This window comes from Salmo salar, chromosome 13 (genome assembly GCF_965601325.2).
Source record: "Salmo salar chromosome 13, fSalSal1, whole genome shotgun sequence".
Classification (NCBI taxonomy): Eukaryota; Metazoa; Chordata; class Actinopteri; order Salmoniformes; family Salmonidae; genus Salmo; species Salmo salar.
In genome coordinates this window covers 95,180,438-95,195,254 of record NC_138303.1, presented here as the reverse complement: position 1 = coordinate 95,195,254, position 14,817 = coordinate 95,180,438, and the positions used below count along the sequence as shown (strand labels likewise).

Sequence of the window (14,817 nt, the reverse complement as noted above, 5' to 3'; positions counted from 1 at the left end):
TGTCAGGATCCTGACTTTGATTGCTTAGACTGTTTTTGTTCAGTAAGTCTGGGTTTTCTGACTGTTTCTGTCAATAATGGACTGACCATGTTCTACTTCTTTTCAGTAGGACTTTTTTATCTTATGCTGCTGAGTCAAACCTGGAATGATGGGATGGTGTACAATGGATACAGATGTATGATTTTAATTTGAGCCAGTTTGCTACAGTAGGAAAATAATCCTGAAGCAACAGGAAATGTGAATTATTGTGTGGATTATAATTAACACACATTTTTGTAGGGGTTGATACATTTTCCGTAAGCTTTTTTAAACCTCAAATATATTGAAAGTTCTCCAGCAACAGGGTGATAAATGTAAGATTCTACCCGTAATAACACACAGTTATAGTAACAGTATTCCACTTTTCATGTAATCTAATTTTGGCTAGCCTAACCACTGATCAAGCAACATTATGGACTAAATGTTCAAATCCTGTTGCTGCAGGATTATTTTGTTGCGACAATACGGGTCAAATGAAGATCCTACATCTGTACGTACAAAATGGCACTCTATTCAATAAATAGGGAATAAGGCGCCATTTCTGACACACCCAATGTCTATTCTGTTTTTGGGTAGGGGGTCAGATTGCATGGTACAGAGACCCATCCGACTACAGCTGCAGCCTCCATAGCAACGGGACTGATTAGCACTAATATGTGAGTGTTTTGGAGCGAAAGGTCGACCACAGGTATGCATCCAGTTAATAATTGACTAACCAAGAAGCAGCGAAACAAGACAAGGAATGAGACTGGTTGGTCTATTCCTCATCTGAACCTCAAGTATGTTCCCAGTGGGGTTGAGAGTGTGGGGTATCTCTACAATTGACCAGGCTTGAGTATGAGTATGAGTGTGATGTTCTCTCCTTGGAAACCTTGAGTATGAGTGTGATGTTCTCTCCTTGGAAACCTAGTTAACTCTACTCGTCCAGCTCGAAGATCCTTATTGCCCGTATTGCCCAAGCTCATTACTGCAACTAATGTGCATAGATGTTTTGCTGCTATGGCTCCTGAAGTATACCTTTAACTGCATTTACAACACAGTAGAGCTAGGACGATTAACTGAAAATTAACGACACTGACGAAACCAATCACTTATCGCAGGCATTTTGCTGATATCGTTCAATGCGATAAGTAGCCTATACTAGAGAAATGTAAATACGTTTGAAATAAGTTTGCTAATATGGGTGATTGTTACTAGGAGAATTGATGGCAACAACCATAAAACTAGTCGTAGTAGTTTAAAGGATAATAGATATTAATGTTATAAATGTATTGTTATATCATTATCGCATCAATTCAGGTAATTTAGGGCAAAATATGGATTTTAGTCCATATCGCCCAGCTCTAATATACAGTGCAGTACAACTCATCTGTCAACCGACAGAAAACAAACATCAAAAGAGACTAGTGAAGAGAACCAAAACGTGGCCTTCTTTAGCGGCACATTTAAGAGAACCACCAGCAGCCGCACTAGGCCTGGGAGCATCTGTCTCGGGGGAATCCAGCCAATCCCCTCATCAGAACCAGGTCCAAGGATACATGGCTTTCAGATTAACTCCATTCAACTGTCTCTCTGCTTGGCCATATAACCAGACCGATCAGAACCGGGCCAGGGGGCATCACCTTCACAGAACCCCAGCCAAGTCTGTACCTGACTTGGCACTAATAAGTCTTATTGGCTACTGACAGGCCTGGTAGAGCAAGAGAGGGAGAGAGAGATAGGGGGGGCAGACGGGGAGAGAGAGAGAGCAGGAGGCTTACTGACTGGTGCCCTGCCAGATCTTAAGCACTGCGCTGTCTTTGTGCTGATTTAATAACTACATAATTGAGTTAACTCTCATGTCAATTTTCACAGAACTGGCTAATTAGCCCATGGCAACAGTTAAAAGGAGAAAAAACATATTTCTGACCCCAACCTTTAGCCTTCAAACGTACATCATAGAACACAAAGGCATTAAAGAGGTACAACATGCGTACTTCAAGATGTCTATTTCCCTGGCTGGTTGACTCACAGTAGACAGGAGAGACAGTCGGGAAGGGAACTGCTGCACTCACTAACCCCCTGTAACACACTTATGGAAAAAAGGATGTTAACCATTGTGCATAAGGGGGATGGTATGTAAAGCTGAGGTAAAATTGGGTACAGGTAAAGCCAATGGATTCTGAAGTGGATGACTAAACAGATACACACTTGCATGTTAAAGACACTTTTGAGGCCTTCAGCAGAGATTGATTTGCTATGTACCGTGCACTTGTTGGGCTTCTCTCCAGAGTGGACTCTCATGTGGATGAGGAGTTTGTAGCGGGCATTGAACGGTTTGAACCTGCGTTGACACACCGCCCAGAAGCAGGTGAAGTCTTCGCCCTTCCGCTGGTCCACATGGCGCTTCTCTATGTGCCTAACCAGTTCCTCCTTTTGGTCATACACAGCACTGCAGTCCACCCAGCGGCAGCAGTGCCCCCCACTGTAGTCCTCCAGCTCCCCCTCCTCTTCCTCCAGCATGGGGAAGAGGGACAGGGGATGGGGCACGAGGCTGGTCCCATGCCCAGGGGAAGCTGGGGGGGGCTGAGAGACAGGGCCCTGGGACTGGGCCTTACCCTGGATGTGGCTAGGAGGTCTTTGGAGGTGGCGGTGCTGGTAGTGAGAGTGGTAAGGAGGTGGGGGGCCCTGCGGTGGACTATCTGATCTGATGATGGTGGCCAACTCTAGCTGAAAGTGTAGAGATGGCACCAGGTCATTAGTGTTACTGGCAGCCCTCTGTGGTGTCCCTCCCTCCTCTGGGAGACACTGCTGCTCCACCACCATGTTAGCCATCTGGCTCTCCAGCGCCCCGCCCTGCTCCAGCCTCTGCATGCGGCCACACTCCAATCCAGGTTGGGGGTCACTCAGTGGGGTCAGAGTGAGCGTGGAGCCTGGGAGGCTGAGGAGGCCTGGAGTCTGAGGATAGGGGATACAGCTCCCTCTCACCCCCAGGAAGTGGCCATAGACCTCAGGCTGGAGGGGTGAAAAGGTGTGGTGGGAGGTCGGAGAGCTCCGGGAGCCATTGATATAAGCCACCAGCGAGGTGGGCGAGGTACGGATGATGGAGTTGAAGTCAAGGCCATAGCCGTCTGACAGAGGTGAGATGGAGAGGGCCCTCTTTTTGGAGTGGGCTGAGTACTGCCGGGGGCTGTTGGCATCTCCCCCAAACAGGTAGGAGGGCAGGGAGGCAGAGTTGGAGATGCTGGTTCCCCCAGACATGGCAGTGCCAGGGGGCAGGCTGAGCAGCTCACCCCTCTTGCTGGCCTGGGTGGAACCCTGTTGTGGGCAGAGTGGAGGAAGGACCCGATAGCCATAGGGCCACTCCTGTCTGCCACTCAGAACTGAGTGGGTCTCTGCTAGGCCCAGGGTGGTGGATGCCAGGGACTCTCTGGAGAGCAAGGACCTGAAGAAAGGATAGAAGTACAAGGGAAATCTCACAAATTAGTAACACAACTGTTTAATATAGTACTGCATGTTGACTTTGTTTAGAGTACAGAAATCAGTGTAATGACAAGAGTTTGGCGGTATACTCCCTCACCTAGAGTGGTGCAGAGGTTGACTCACCTGGCATCTGTGTACGGTACCACCAGGCCTTGTGGGGGTTGGGGGTGTGGTACCAGAGGCCCAGAGGTGTAGGCCTGACTCGTGACAGGAGACACTGGACCCAGGCTCTGGACCACCATGGGACTACTGGTGACCCAGAGGTTAGCACCAGCCTGCTGGCCCAACACCTGCATACTTGGTCCTGAGACAAAGTAACCTGGTAGAGACAAGTTCACCATTAGAGGGTTGAGGGTTCACCACCACGGTCATATTATACAGGGACATAGGAAATTAGACTATATACTTTACAAATCAAAACAGTGAAAAAAAATATTACATTTTATGGGTTGGAAAAACGCTTTCAGTGTAAACTTTAACGACTAAAACCAGATGTAAAGTATTTTTTATAATATAATCTTTGAGAATTAACAATCACCAAAATAAAAGCTAGACAGTCAGCGGGAATTGAAAATAAAAAAAACTATGAATTTAGCAGTATTGATTTTGTTATTATGCTTGAGGAAACGAACACAGAATTTTTATCCATGGCAAAATGCATAGAATTGCAGGAAATTAGCTTTAAAACTGCACCATTTTCTCGAAGCTCCATGGCAAAATTTGTAGAATTGCAGGAAATTAGCTTCAAAACGTATTTTTTTTTATTTATCTCAGCTCCATGTTGAAATGTATAGAATTGCAGGAAATTGGCAAATGCTAGAATTTCTCCACACCAAGATGAGGTTTCCTCTAAAATTCAGCCGTGCCGGCCACGCCCATCGCCATGCCTCCTACCACGCTCACCACCTAAGCCCCCTTTTTATCCAGAAAAAACCCTGTATTACAAAAATCATATTGAATCAGAAGCCTATATCTGAGCACTCCAGCCTCAACATTGCAGTGTTGTTGCTTGTGCTAGTCTTTCAATCAACATTGTTAAACACAGCTTGAAACAAGATTAAAAATAACCACTTTCGTAAGTTAATTAATGATAGAATGAAGCTTTTCTAAGTAAATTATAGACAAGACAACTTGTCTATATAATAGAAAGAAGATTGTGGAGAACTCTCACTGTGTGTATTTGTAGTGAGCGCTTCAACTACTGCAGTCTTCTACAATGTGGTTGTGGCATTGTCATTTGCATCCAACCATTGTCATCATACTGTATCTTAGGTATCTCTTTATGTGGTGTTGTATTGTCTCTCTTGTCGTGATGTGTGTTTTGTCCTATAATTATAATTCAAAAATATATGTTTAATTCCAGCCCCTGTCCCCGAGGAGGCCTTTTGCCTTTTCGTAGGCCGTCATTGTAAATAAGAATTTGTTCTTAACTGACTTGCCTAGTTAAATAAAGGTTAAATAAAAGAAATAAAAAGTATCTGACACACATTTCTAGTTTTTACTGCCAGTATCTGACTTTGATAGAGATGCAATGAATCCATGGTTCAGGGTCTGTTCCTCTCCATCACAGTTCACTTCACCATATTAACACAGCAACCTGTGTTTGCACACCAGGGACCCGTGAGACAGACATCTTCAACAGAAATCAAACACAAACCTAATGGTTTTTGTCGTGTTCAGTAGACCCTTATGGAAAAACCACATGAATTTCACGTGATCACATGTAAATTGTTCCAAAAACATGTTTTCCTGTGTCACGTCCTGGCCAGTATATAAGGTTAATTGTTTTGTAGTTTGGTCAGGGCGTGGCAGGGGGTATTTGTTTTATGTGGTTCGGGGTGTTGTGTTTGTGTAAAGGGTGTTTGATTTAGTATTTCCGGGTTTTGGTTTATGTTTAGTTAATTCTAGGGTTAGTCTAGTGTGTGTGTTTCTATGTTTGGTTGATTGGGGTTGGGACTCTCAGTTGAAGGCAGGTGTTGTCTATCTGCCTTTGATTGAGAGTCCCATATATTAGGGTGTGTTTGTATGTGTTATTTGTGGGTGATTGTTCTGTGTTTCGCCTTGTGCCTTACCAGACTGTTTTTGTTGATCGTTCGTGTTTTGTTATTTTGTACGTTCATTTTGAAGATAATTAAAAATCAAGATGAGCATTCACGTACCTGCTGCGTTTTGGTCCTCATTCACCGACAACAACTGTGACAGAATCACCCACCACCAAAGGACCAAGCAGCAGAGGAAGGAGCAGACGGAGTTCGAGTTGGACTGGCGGGAGAAGTGGACTTGGGAGGAAGTTCTGGACGGGGCCGGACCTTGGCACCAGGCTGGGGATTATCGACGCCCGCAGTGGGAAATTGAGGCAGCCAAGGCAGAGAGGCGGTGGTACGAGGCCAAGTACGCGCTGAAGGAGAAGCACGAGAGGCACCCCCAAGAAAATTTTGGGGGGGGGGCACACGGGTAGTTTGGCTAGGCGTAAGAAGAGCCGGAAGCCAGCTACTCGTGGTTATATGGAGGAGCGTATGGGGTGGAGAGCGCTATGTTTCGCTGAGGAGCGCACTATCTCACCCATACGCACGCACAGTCCGGTGCGCGTTATTCCAGCCCCTCGCAGGTGCCGTGCTAGAGCGGGCATCCAGCCTGGTAGGAGGATGCCTGCGCAGCGCATCTGGTCGCCGGTACGCCTCCGAGGACCAGGCTACCCAACTCCCGCTCTACGCACGGCTACCATCAGGCCCCTGCACAGCCCAGTCTGCCCTGTACGAGCACCCCGCTCGTACAGGGCTACTAGTTCCATCCAGCCAAGGCGGGTTGTGCAGGAGGTAAGATCTAGACCGGCTGTGCGCCTCCATAGCCCTGGGTTTCCAGCTCCTGTCTCTCGTGCGGACCCGGAAGTGCGTCAACCCAGTCCGACTCGTCCTGTTCCCGCTCCCCGCACTAGCCTGGAGGTGCGTGTACATAATCTGGTAAGCCCAGTACCAGCACCACGCACCAGGCTACAAGTGCGTCAACCCAGCCTCGCCAGTCAACAGTCTTCATCAGAGCTGCCCGCCAGTCAACAGTCATCATCAGAGCTGCCCGCCAGTCAACAGTCATCAGAGCTGCCCGCCAGTCAACAGTCATCATCAGATCTGCCCGCCAGTCAACAGTCATCGTCAGAGCTGCCCGCCAGTCAACAGTCATCGTCAGAGGTGCCCGCCAGTCAACAGTCATCGTCAGAGGTGCCCGCCAGTCAACAGTCATCGTCAGAGCTGCCCGCCAGTCAACAGTCATCGTCAGAGCTGCCCGCCAGTCAACAGTCATCGTCAGAGCTGCCCGCCAGTCAACAGTCATCGTCAGAGCTGCCCGCCAGTCAACAGTCGTCAGAGCTGCCCGCCAGTCAACAGTCGCCAGAGAGGTCAGACTGCGCTGAACTGCCGGAGTGGTCAGACTGCGCTGAACTGCCGGAGTGGTCAGACTGCGCTGAACTGCCGGAGTGGTCAGACTGCGCTGAACTGCCGGAGTGGCCAGACTGCCCTGAACTGCCGGAGTGGCCAGACTGCCCTGAACTGCCGGAGTGGCCAGACTGCGCTGAACTGCCGGAGTGGCCAGACTGCGCTGAACTGCCGGAGTGGCCAGACTGCGCTGAACTGCCGGAGTGGCCAGACTGCGCTGAACTGCCGGAGTGGCCAGACTGCCCTGAACTGCCGGAGTGGCCAGACTGCCCTGAACTGCCGGAGTGGCCAGACTGCCCTGAACTGCCGGAGTGGCCAGACTGCCCTGAACTGCCGGAGTGGCCAGACTGCCCTGAACTGCCGGAGTGGCCAGACTGCCCTGAACTGCCGGAGTGGCCAGACTGCCCTGAACTGCCGGAGTGGCCAGACTGCCCTGAACTGCCGGAGTGGCCAGACTGCCCTGAACTGCCGGAGTGGCCAGACTGCCCTGAACTGCCCCGAATTGCCAGACTGCCCAGACTGTCCCGAATTGCCAGACTGCCCAGACTGTCCCGAATTGCCAGACTGCCCAGACTGTCCCGAATTGCCAGACTGCCCAGACTGTCCCGAATTGCCAGACTGCCCAGACTGTCCCGAATTGCCAGACTGCCCAGACTGTCCCGAATTGCCAGACTGCCCAGACTGTCCCGAATTGCCAGACTGCCCAGACTGTCCCGAATTGCCAGACTGCCCAGACTGTCCCGAATTGCCAGACTGCCCAGACTGTCCCGAATTGCCAGACTGCCCAGACTGTCCCGAATTGCCAGACTGCCCAGACTGTCCCGAATTGCCAGACTGCCCAGACTGTCCCGAATTGCCAGACTGCCCAGACTGTCCCGAATTGCCAGACTGCCCCTCGGCGATGCCAGAGTGGCCCGACAGCCTGGAACGGCCGGAACCAGAGCCACCTCCAGAAATAGGTGGGTTGGGGAGGGGGGGGTGTCGCACAGTGCCGTCGTTGACGGCAGCCACCCTCCCTTCCCTCCCTTTAGAAAAGGGGACTTTTTGTTGGTGTTGCTTGGGGTTATTTTTTGTTAAGGTGCTTCTGGGGTAGCACCTTTAAGGGGGGGGTACTGTCACGTCCTGGCCAGTATATAAGGTTAATTGTTTTGTAGTTTGGTCAGGGCGTGGCAGGGGGTATTTGTTTTATGTGGTTCGGGGTGTTGTGTTTGTGTAAAGGGTGTTTGATTTAGTATTTCCGGGTTTTGGTTTATGTTTAGTTAATTCTAGGGTTAGTCTAGTGTGTGTGTTTCTATGTTTGGTTGATTGGGGTTGGGACTCTCAGTTGAAGGCAGGTGTTGTCTATCTGCCTTTGATTGAGAGTCCCATATATTAGGGTGTGTTTGTATGTGTTATTTGTGGGTGATTGTTCTGTGTTTCGCCTTGTGCCTTACCAGACTGTTTTTGTTGATCGTTCGTGTTTTGTTATTTTGTACGTTCATTTTGAAGATAATTAAAAATCAAGATGAGCATTCACGTACCTGCTGCGTTTTGGTCCTCATTCACCGACAACAACTGTGACATCCTGTGATCACATGTGCTCTTATGTGAAGTTAATGTGATAAGATGTGAACATGTAAAGCAACGTGATAACATGAAACTACACAATAAAATGTGATCACATGTGAATTATGTGGTTTTTCTGTAAGGGGAAGCTTATGAATCCTGAAATTCCCCCTAACAAACCTGAACAGAGACACTTTCTGCTTTCTGCTCTGTTCATTACAGATGAGATTTATTTTCTTCCTCTTTTTCCTCCTTGGGTCATTTGGGGACAAGCTTTTTGCTTGGTTAATTATCAATAAACAGGCAAGGGAAAAAGGAGGTCTGGGGTGGAGTGGAGCTTAGGGTGGGCGCACGATATTGAGGTAAATTGAAGTATGAAGACGTCAATGTACAGTAAATCAGTGCTACTTTGAAGGGGCTGATTGAACAACTCTGCTTACAACATATCACTGTGAACCTGTCTTGTGTTCTAGGACATGTGCGCACTGGGATCTTTCAGTTGAGAGGGAAGAAGAGTTCCTCAACATAGGTCCTGTCAGAGCATATCCAAAATATCTAAGTTTTAAATAATAGTTTTTGGTAGGAAACCACAAGTGGTTACTTCAATAGGACACTTCAAACTTATTTGGAGTGACATCCTAATTTAAAAGTGTATCAGCATTTAACATGCTGAGTGATGACCACTGCTCTAAGGTCATTAAGGTCACACTATATCCTACTGATGGGACAGAATCTGAGGCTGCTCAAGTCCATAACAGTTATCTTACATAGAAGATCAGGACATCATCATTGGCTGTTTACCCATGTGTCAATGTATTACTCTGTATTTAACGTTGCTTATTACAAGGCTTACAAGAAATGACCTTTGACACCACTGTCAGAGCAGTCGGACGCCAAGCACTGATTAATGGCTGCAAGGCTGGTGGGTGGGAGTTGAAGGGTGGGAACGTTTTACCCTGATATCTGTAAGACACCTAAAACATTTGGCTGTTTCCCATTGGTCAACACCTGCTTGCGGAGGCTCAGGGCAGGAAGCAGGACAGAACTCCCAAAGTTTGTCCTGGAGCTGAGGGGTACTACCCACCGGAGACGGGCTCAGGGTGGCACAGCATCCCGGGGAGAGGGTGGTGCGTATAGGTATCCTGATGGATGGTGCCTGCTGTCCTGTGATCATGCACAGGGAAGGGGGCACACCAGAGGGGGAGACCAGGAGGTGACAGCCCTTACCGTTCATGTCTGACCCAGTGTCTTCTTCACAAACAGCCTTTGGAGAGTTTAGGAGAAAATAATGGCTTGTCCCACAATGCTCCTCTTCCCAAAAGTAATGATTGAGTCTGGCAGAAGAGGAAGAGCAGCAGCTAAATCAGCATCTCTCGGTTGAATGCATTCAGTTGTGCAACTGACGATGTATCCCCTTTCCCTTTCCCTCATCTTCGGCCCTCAGTGGTCTGTCCATATGGACAAAAACATCTGAAATGTACCAGTGAGACAGGCATATTTTATAGTCATGAGTAATAAGGGAGTCACAAACTATAACTGGCATAGGGAAGAATTCACTGTTATCTTCAAAACAATATTTTTATTTTACCGTTATTTAACTAAGCAAGTCAGTTAAGAACAAATTCTTATTTTCAATGACGGCCTAGGAACAGTGGGTTAACTGCCATGTTCAGGGGCAGAACGGCAGATTTTTACCTTGTCAGCTCAGGAATTTGATCTTGCAACTTTTCAGTTACTAGTCCAACACTCTAACCACTAGGCTAACTGCCGCCCCAGGTAGCCTAGTGTTGCCATATGTGACTCGTTTCAGGAAACTAGGCATATATCGCGCGTCAATACTTCACAGGAGAGGCATTTGAATGTAAACTAAAAAAAAAAAATCTAAGTGTGTTTTTTTGTCAGAAATGCTTTCTGGAACATGTGAACTTTCATGTGCCTTAATAACTAACTTGTATGCCATCTGGAAATACAAATAATATTGTTAAATTACAAGCCTAGTTGTTCAGCCACGGAAAAAGGGAGGAACCTTCCCGCTAGCCATGATCGGCTGAGATAATGAATGGGCTGGACTTGCCGAGAGATGAGTTTCGATTGGTACGCTTCTGTCTATAACAAAGGGCTGCTCAGTATGTGTAGGTAATAACTGCGAACGTGTTGATCTCCACTTTCTGGAGGACTGAGTTTTGAAATCAGTGGAATGCCTGGTGGAAGCAGAGTATGATATCTAAGGAGATGGAGAAAATTCTGGCGTTTGATTGCAAATATGGGGAGGGAGTCGAAAAGAGAACAAACAGAAGGCTGTTGTGTCTCCGGATTACATCTTAAAACTAAGGGCAACCATGGCATCCGTGACAAAGGGAGAAGTGTCCATCCATGTATACGGGTAAGATAGTCTAGCTAGCTACATTTTCAGATATTATACGTTTGTAATTTAGTCAGAAAGTCGTTTTCATTTCAAGTTAAAACTTACTGTTAGCTAGCTAGCTAACGTTAGCTGGCTGGCTTGCTAGCTAATGTTACATGTATGATCTGTGTAGTAATATTATTCATATCTCAGAGCCATTTGCATTGCTAGTTATTGCATAATGTTAGCTAGCTAGCTAACATTGAACCTGTTTGGTTAGCTACCCGCCGATTCATGCAGGGTAGTAATGTTATGAGTTGGGATTATGGCTAATTGTTTAGCTAGCTAGCTAGCTACATGTCTAAACAAAAGACTCCACTATGCAAGTAACCATTTCATTACACCTTTTGTATCCTATGCATGTGACAAATAACTTTGATTTTATTTGATATAGTATGTGTTTACCAGAGACGGTAATGTGAAGAACATGACCTGCACAAAAATCAAATTAGGATATAACGTCAATGAGACAGTGTCCAAGTTCTAAAATTCTCTGGTAGAATGCCCTGCTTTTATTTTGTCACACTCACAACGGTAAGCTATTTTCTGTAATTGGCTCGCCATTAACCTCTTACATCTAGACGTTCCGCTAGCGGAACACCTGCTCCAATATCCAATGATAGGCGTGGCGAGAATGACAAATTCCTCAAAAATACAAAAACTTCAATTTTTCAAACATATGACTATTTCACAGCATTTTAAAGATAAGACTCTCCTTTATCTAACCACACTGTCCGATTTCAAAAAGGCTTTACAACGAAAGCAAAACATTAGATTATGTCAGCAGAGTACCAAGCCAGAAATAATCAGACACCCATTTTTCAAGCTAGCATATAATGTCACAAAAACCCAGAAGACAGCTAAATGCAGCACTAACCTTTGATGATCTTCATCAGATGACAACCCTAGGACATTATGTTATACAATACATGCATGTTTTCTTCAATCAAGTTCATATTTATATCAAAAAACAGCTTTTCACATTAGCATGTGACGTTCAGAACTAGCATACCCCCCGCAAACTTCCGGCGAATTCACTAAGAATTTACTAAATTACTCACGATAAACGTTCACAAAAAGCATAACAATTATTTTAAGAATTATAGATGCAGAACTCCTCTATGCACTCGATATGTCCGATTTTAAAATAGCTTTTTGGTGAAAGCACATTTTGCAATATTCTAAGTACATAGCCCAGGCATCACGGGCTAGCTATTTAGACACCCGGCAAGTTTAGCACTCACCAATATCAGGTTTACTATTATAAAAGTTTGATTACCGTTTGTTGTCTTCGTCAGAATGCACTCCCAGGACTGCTACTTCAATAACAAATGTTGGTTTGGTCCAAAATAATCCATCGTTATATCCGAATAGCGGCGTTTTGTTCGTGCGTCCCAGACACTATCTGAAATGGTAAATCAGGGTCGTGCGCATTGCGCAATTCGTGACAAAAAAAAACGTACTTCGAAGCATGTCAACCGCTGTTTAAAATCCATTTTTATGCCATTTTTCTCGTAAAAAAGCGATAATATTCCGACCGGGAATCTCCTTTTAGCTAAACAGAGGAAAGTAAACAAAGCTTTCGGTCGACGCGGGCACGAGCCTGAGTCTCACAGTACTGTAACCAGCCACTACCCAAACGCGCTACTTTTTTTCAGCCAGAGCCTGCAAAGCCACGATTCAGCTTTTTACCGCCTTCTGAGACCCTATGGCAGCCGTAGGAAGTGTCACGGGACAGCTAAGATCCTCACTCTTCAATAAACAGAGACAAGAAGAACGACACCTTGTCAGACAGGCCACTTCCTGCCTGAAACCTTGTCAGGTTTTTGCCTGCCAAATGAGTTCTGTTATACTCACAGACACCATTCAAACAGTTTTAGAAACTTTAGGGTGTTTTCTATCCATATGTAATAAGTATATGCATATTCTAGTTACTGGGTAGGAGTGGTAACCAGATTAAATCGGGTACGTTTTTTATCCAGCCGTGAAAATACTGCCCCCTAGCCATAACAGGTTAACTTGTAAATAATGATCTTGTTGTGAGTTTATTTTCCTGTAATAATGAAAACAAATGAGCTAAAGTGAAGACGTTGTCAGCTATATGATATGGCCATTATTTGAACTAGCTAGCTAGCTAACAAGCTAAAAACATTGTTTAGAAAGTTGCTTTTAGTTGCCTGGTTTGCTAGATTGACATAAACTAAATACATTTTTAAATGGGTGGGTTTATTGGTGCTGAAATACACTGGCTATGCTATTTTGGACCACCAGTCTGTAGTTTTTGTGTTTATACTTTTTCATAATGATAACAACACGTTTGATGTCGGACGACAATAGAATGTTCATGATGTCACAGCAACAACTGTCGATAGATGTAGTATTAAATAGCCTTTAGTCTTTAAATCTTTGGTTGTTTAGTACATGACCTCATGTGAATCCTTAAAGAGATGGGTGGGGCTAAGGCTGAAGAGGGTGTGAATAATGCTGAATGGGTGTAGACAAGAAAGAGCTCTCCAGTAAGTACCAAAACATTCCAGATCCATTTTCTCAAAAGTGAGGTTACAAGTTTATCAACTTTCAAAGCAGAATTACTTTCCCCATTGTTCCTTAACTGTAGTGTTTGATATACCATTTTCTAACTCTGAGTCTCTACTTTTATCCAATGTAAAAAACACAATTTCAAATTTTGCTACATACTAAGACTGAATCGAGCCAGTATGTCACAACTACTCTACTCTATTCTCTCACCTACAAAAGCAAAATATTGCATCCATTTTCAAGCATGTCTAAATGTAATACATGTAGCATGTAATACAATTAAATAAATTCTAAGTTCACATATGGTGATTAGGACCAAACTGTTAATGAACAAGGATAATAATACAGGATGTTGCAAGATAAGTGTATTCAAGAGGTGATATAGGCCTAATGAATGCACTTTCACTAATGCACTTTCTGTCCAACACACATGATAGGCTATGGTCAATAAAATCGTACATGTTATTTAATTAAAAACAACTTTATACAAAACCAATTGCAGTTTCAAATTACTGTTGGATAACGTTACTTTGTTACAGAAGATGTGTAATTTGCAAAATGTGTAATTTGGTAGATTAGCATTTATTAGCAGAGTAATTCTAAAGAAAATTTTATACGTTTGTAGTATTAATACGTTACGCAGACTTAACGTTTACAGTAAAGTCAACTAAAGTCAATGACAATAACAAACCATTGAATTGGAAATACAGCCACTGACATTTTTACTCACCTGAAAAGTATTCACTTTAACTATCTTCTGTGTTTTCGCGCGCAGTAGATTGACAAGGCGAAAACTGGAAACGGCAAGGTGACGATGACTTCGATAAAATAATGTATCTAGATTATACAATCATTTCTCGATATCACCACACTGTTGTTTCGATATATTATACCCCTCTATGTTCTCTGAGAGTTTGAGAAATTGTGAGGAAGTTAGTGGCACGCGCTCTCTTGTTTGTAGTCTACGTAGGCTATTCGTTTTGGGACGTGTATCGGTTACCGTTTTACCCTTGTGTGTGTGAGAGATATGATTCCATATTCAAGAGGACGTTCTGTAACTCTGCTCTATGCAAATCCAAAAGCCGTTGGTAGTATTTTACAACTGGGCAAATTATTAACATTGTGGACAATTTGCTGAATATTAGGCTACATCATATGATTGATGTGGCCTAGCCTACTTTTCATATTCTTGGGAGTTCATTCACAGGTCAGAGCTGGTCAGATGAATATGTTTTATGAAAAAGACAAGTGTCATCTCTCTCTGTCTGTCTGTCTCTCTCTCGCTGTATCTTTCTGTGTGTGTGTGTGTTTGTGTGATGGAGAGAAAGAAAGAATGAATGAAAGAAAGAAAGAATGATCTGCCTGTGTACCCAGATAGTCCCTGGTTCGAATCCAGGCTGA

At 45.0% G+C, this 14,817-nt stretch overlaps 1 protein-coding gene across 1 annotated transcript in view; it reads right to left on the bottom strand.

The window, feature by feature from the left end:
- Positions 1–14,425, bottom strand: part of LOC106568182 (zinc finger protein GLIS3) — a 34,705-nt gene extending 20,280 nt beyond the window's left edge. The window contains exons 1-3 of the mRNA XM_014138290.3: positions 14,147–14,425; positions 3,625–3,820; positions 2,284–3,463 (exon numbers count right to left, since the gene is read on the bottom strand). Coding sequence (XP_013993765.1) covers positions 2,284–3,463; positions 3,625–3,797 — 1,353 coding nt within the window. The 5' untranslated portion in view covers positions 3,798–3,820; positions 14,147–14,425. The remainder of the gene's footprint in view (positions 1–2,283; positions 3,464–3,624; positions 3,821–14,146) is intronic.
- Between the last annotated feature and the right edge of the window lie 392 nt (positions 14,426–14,817).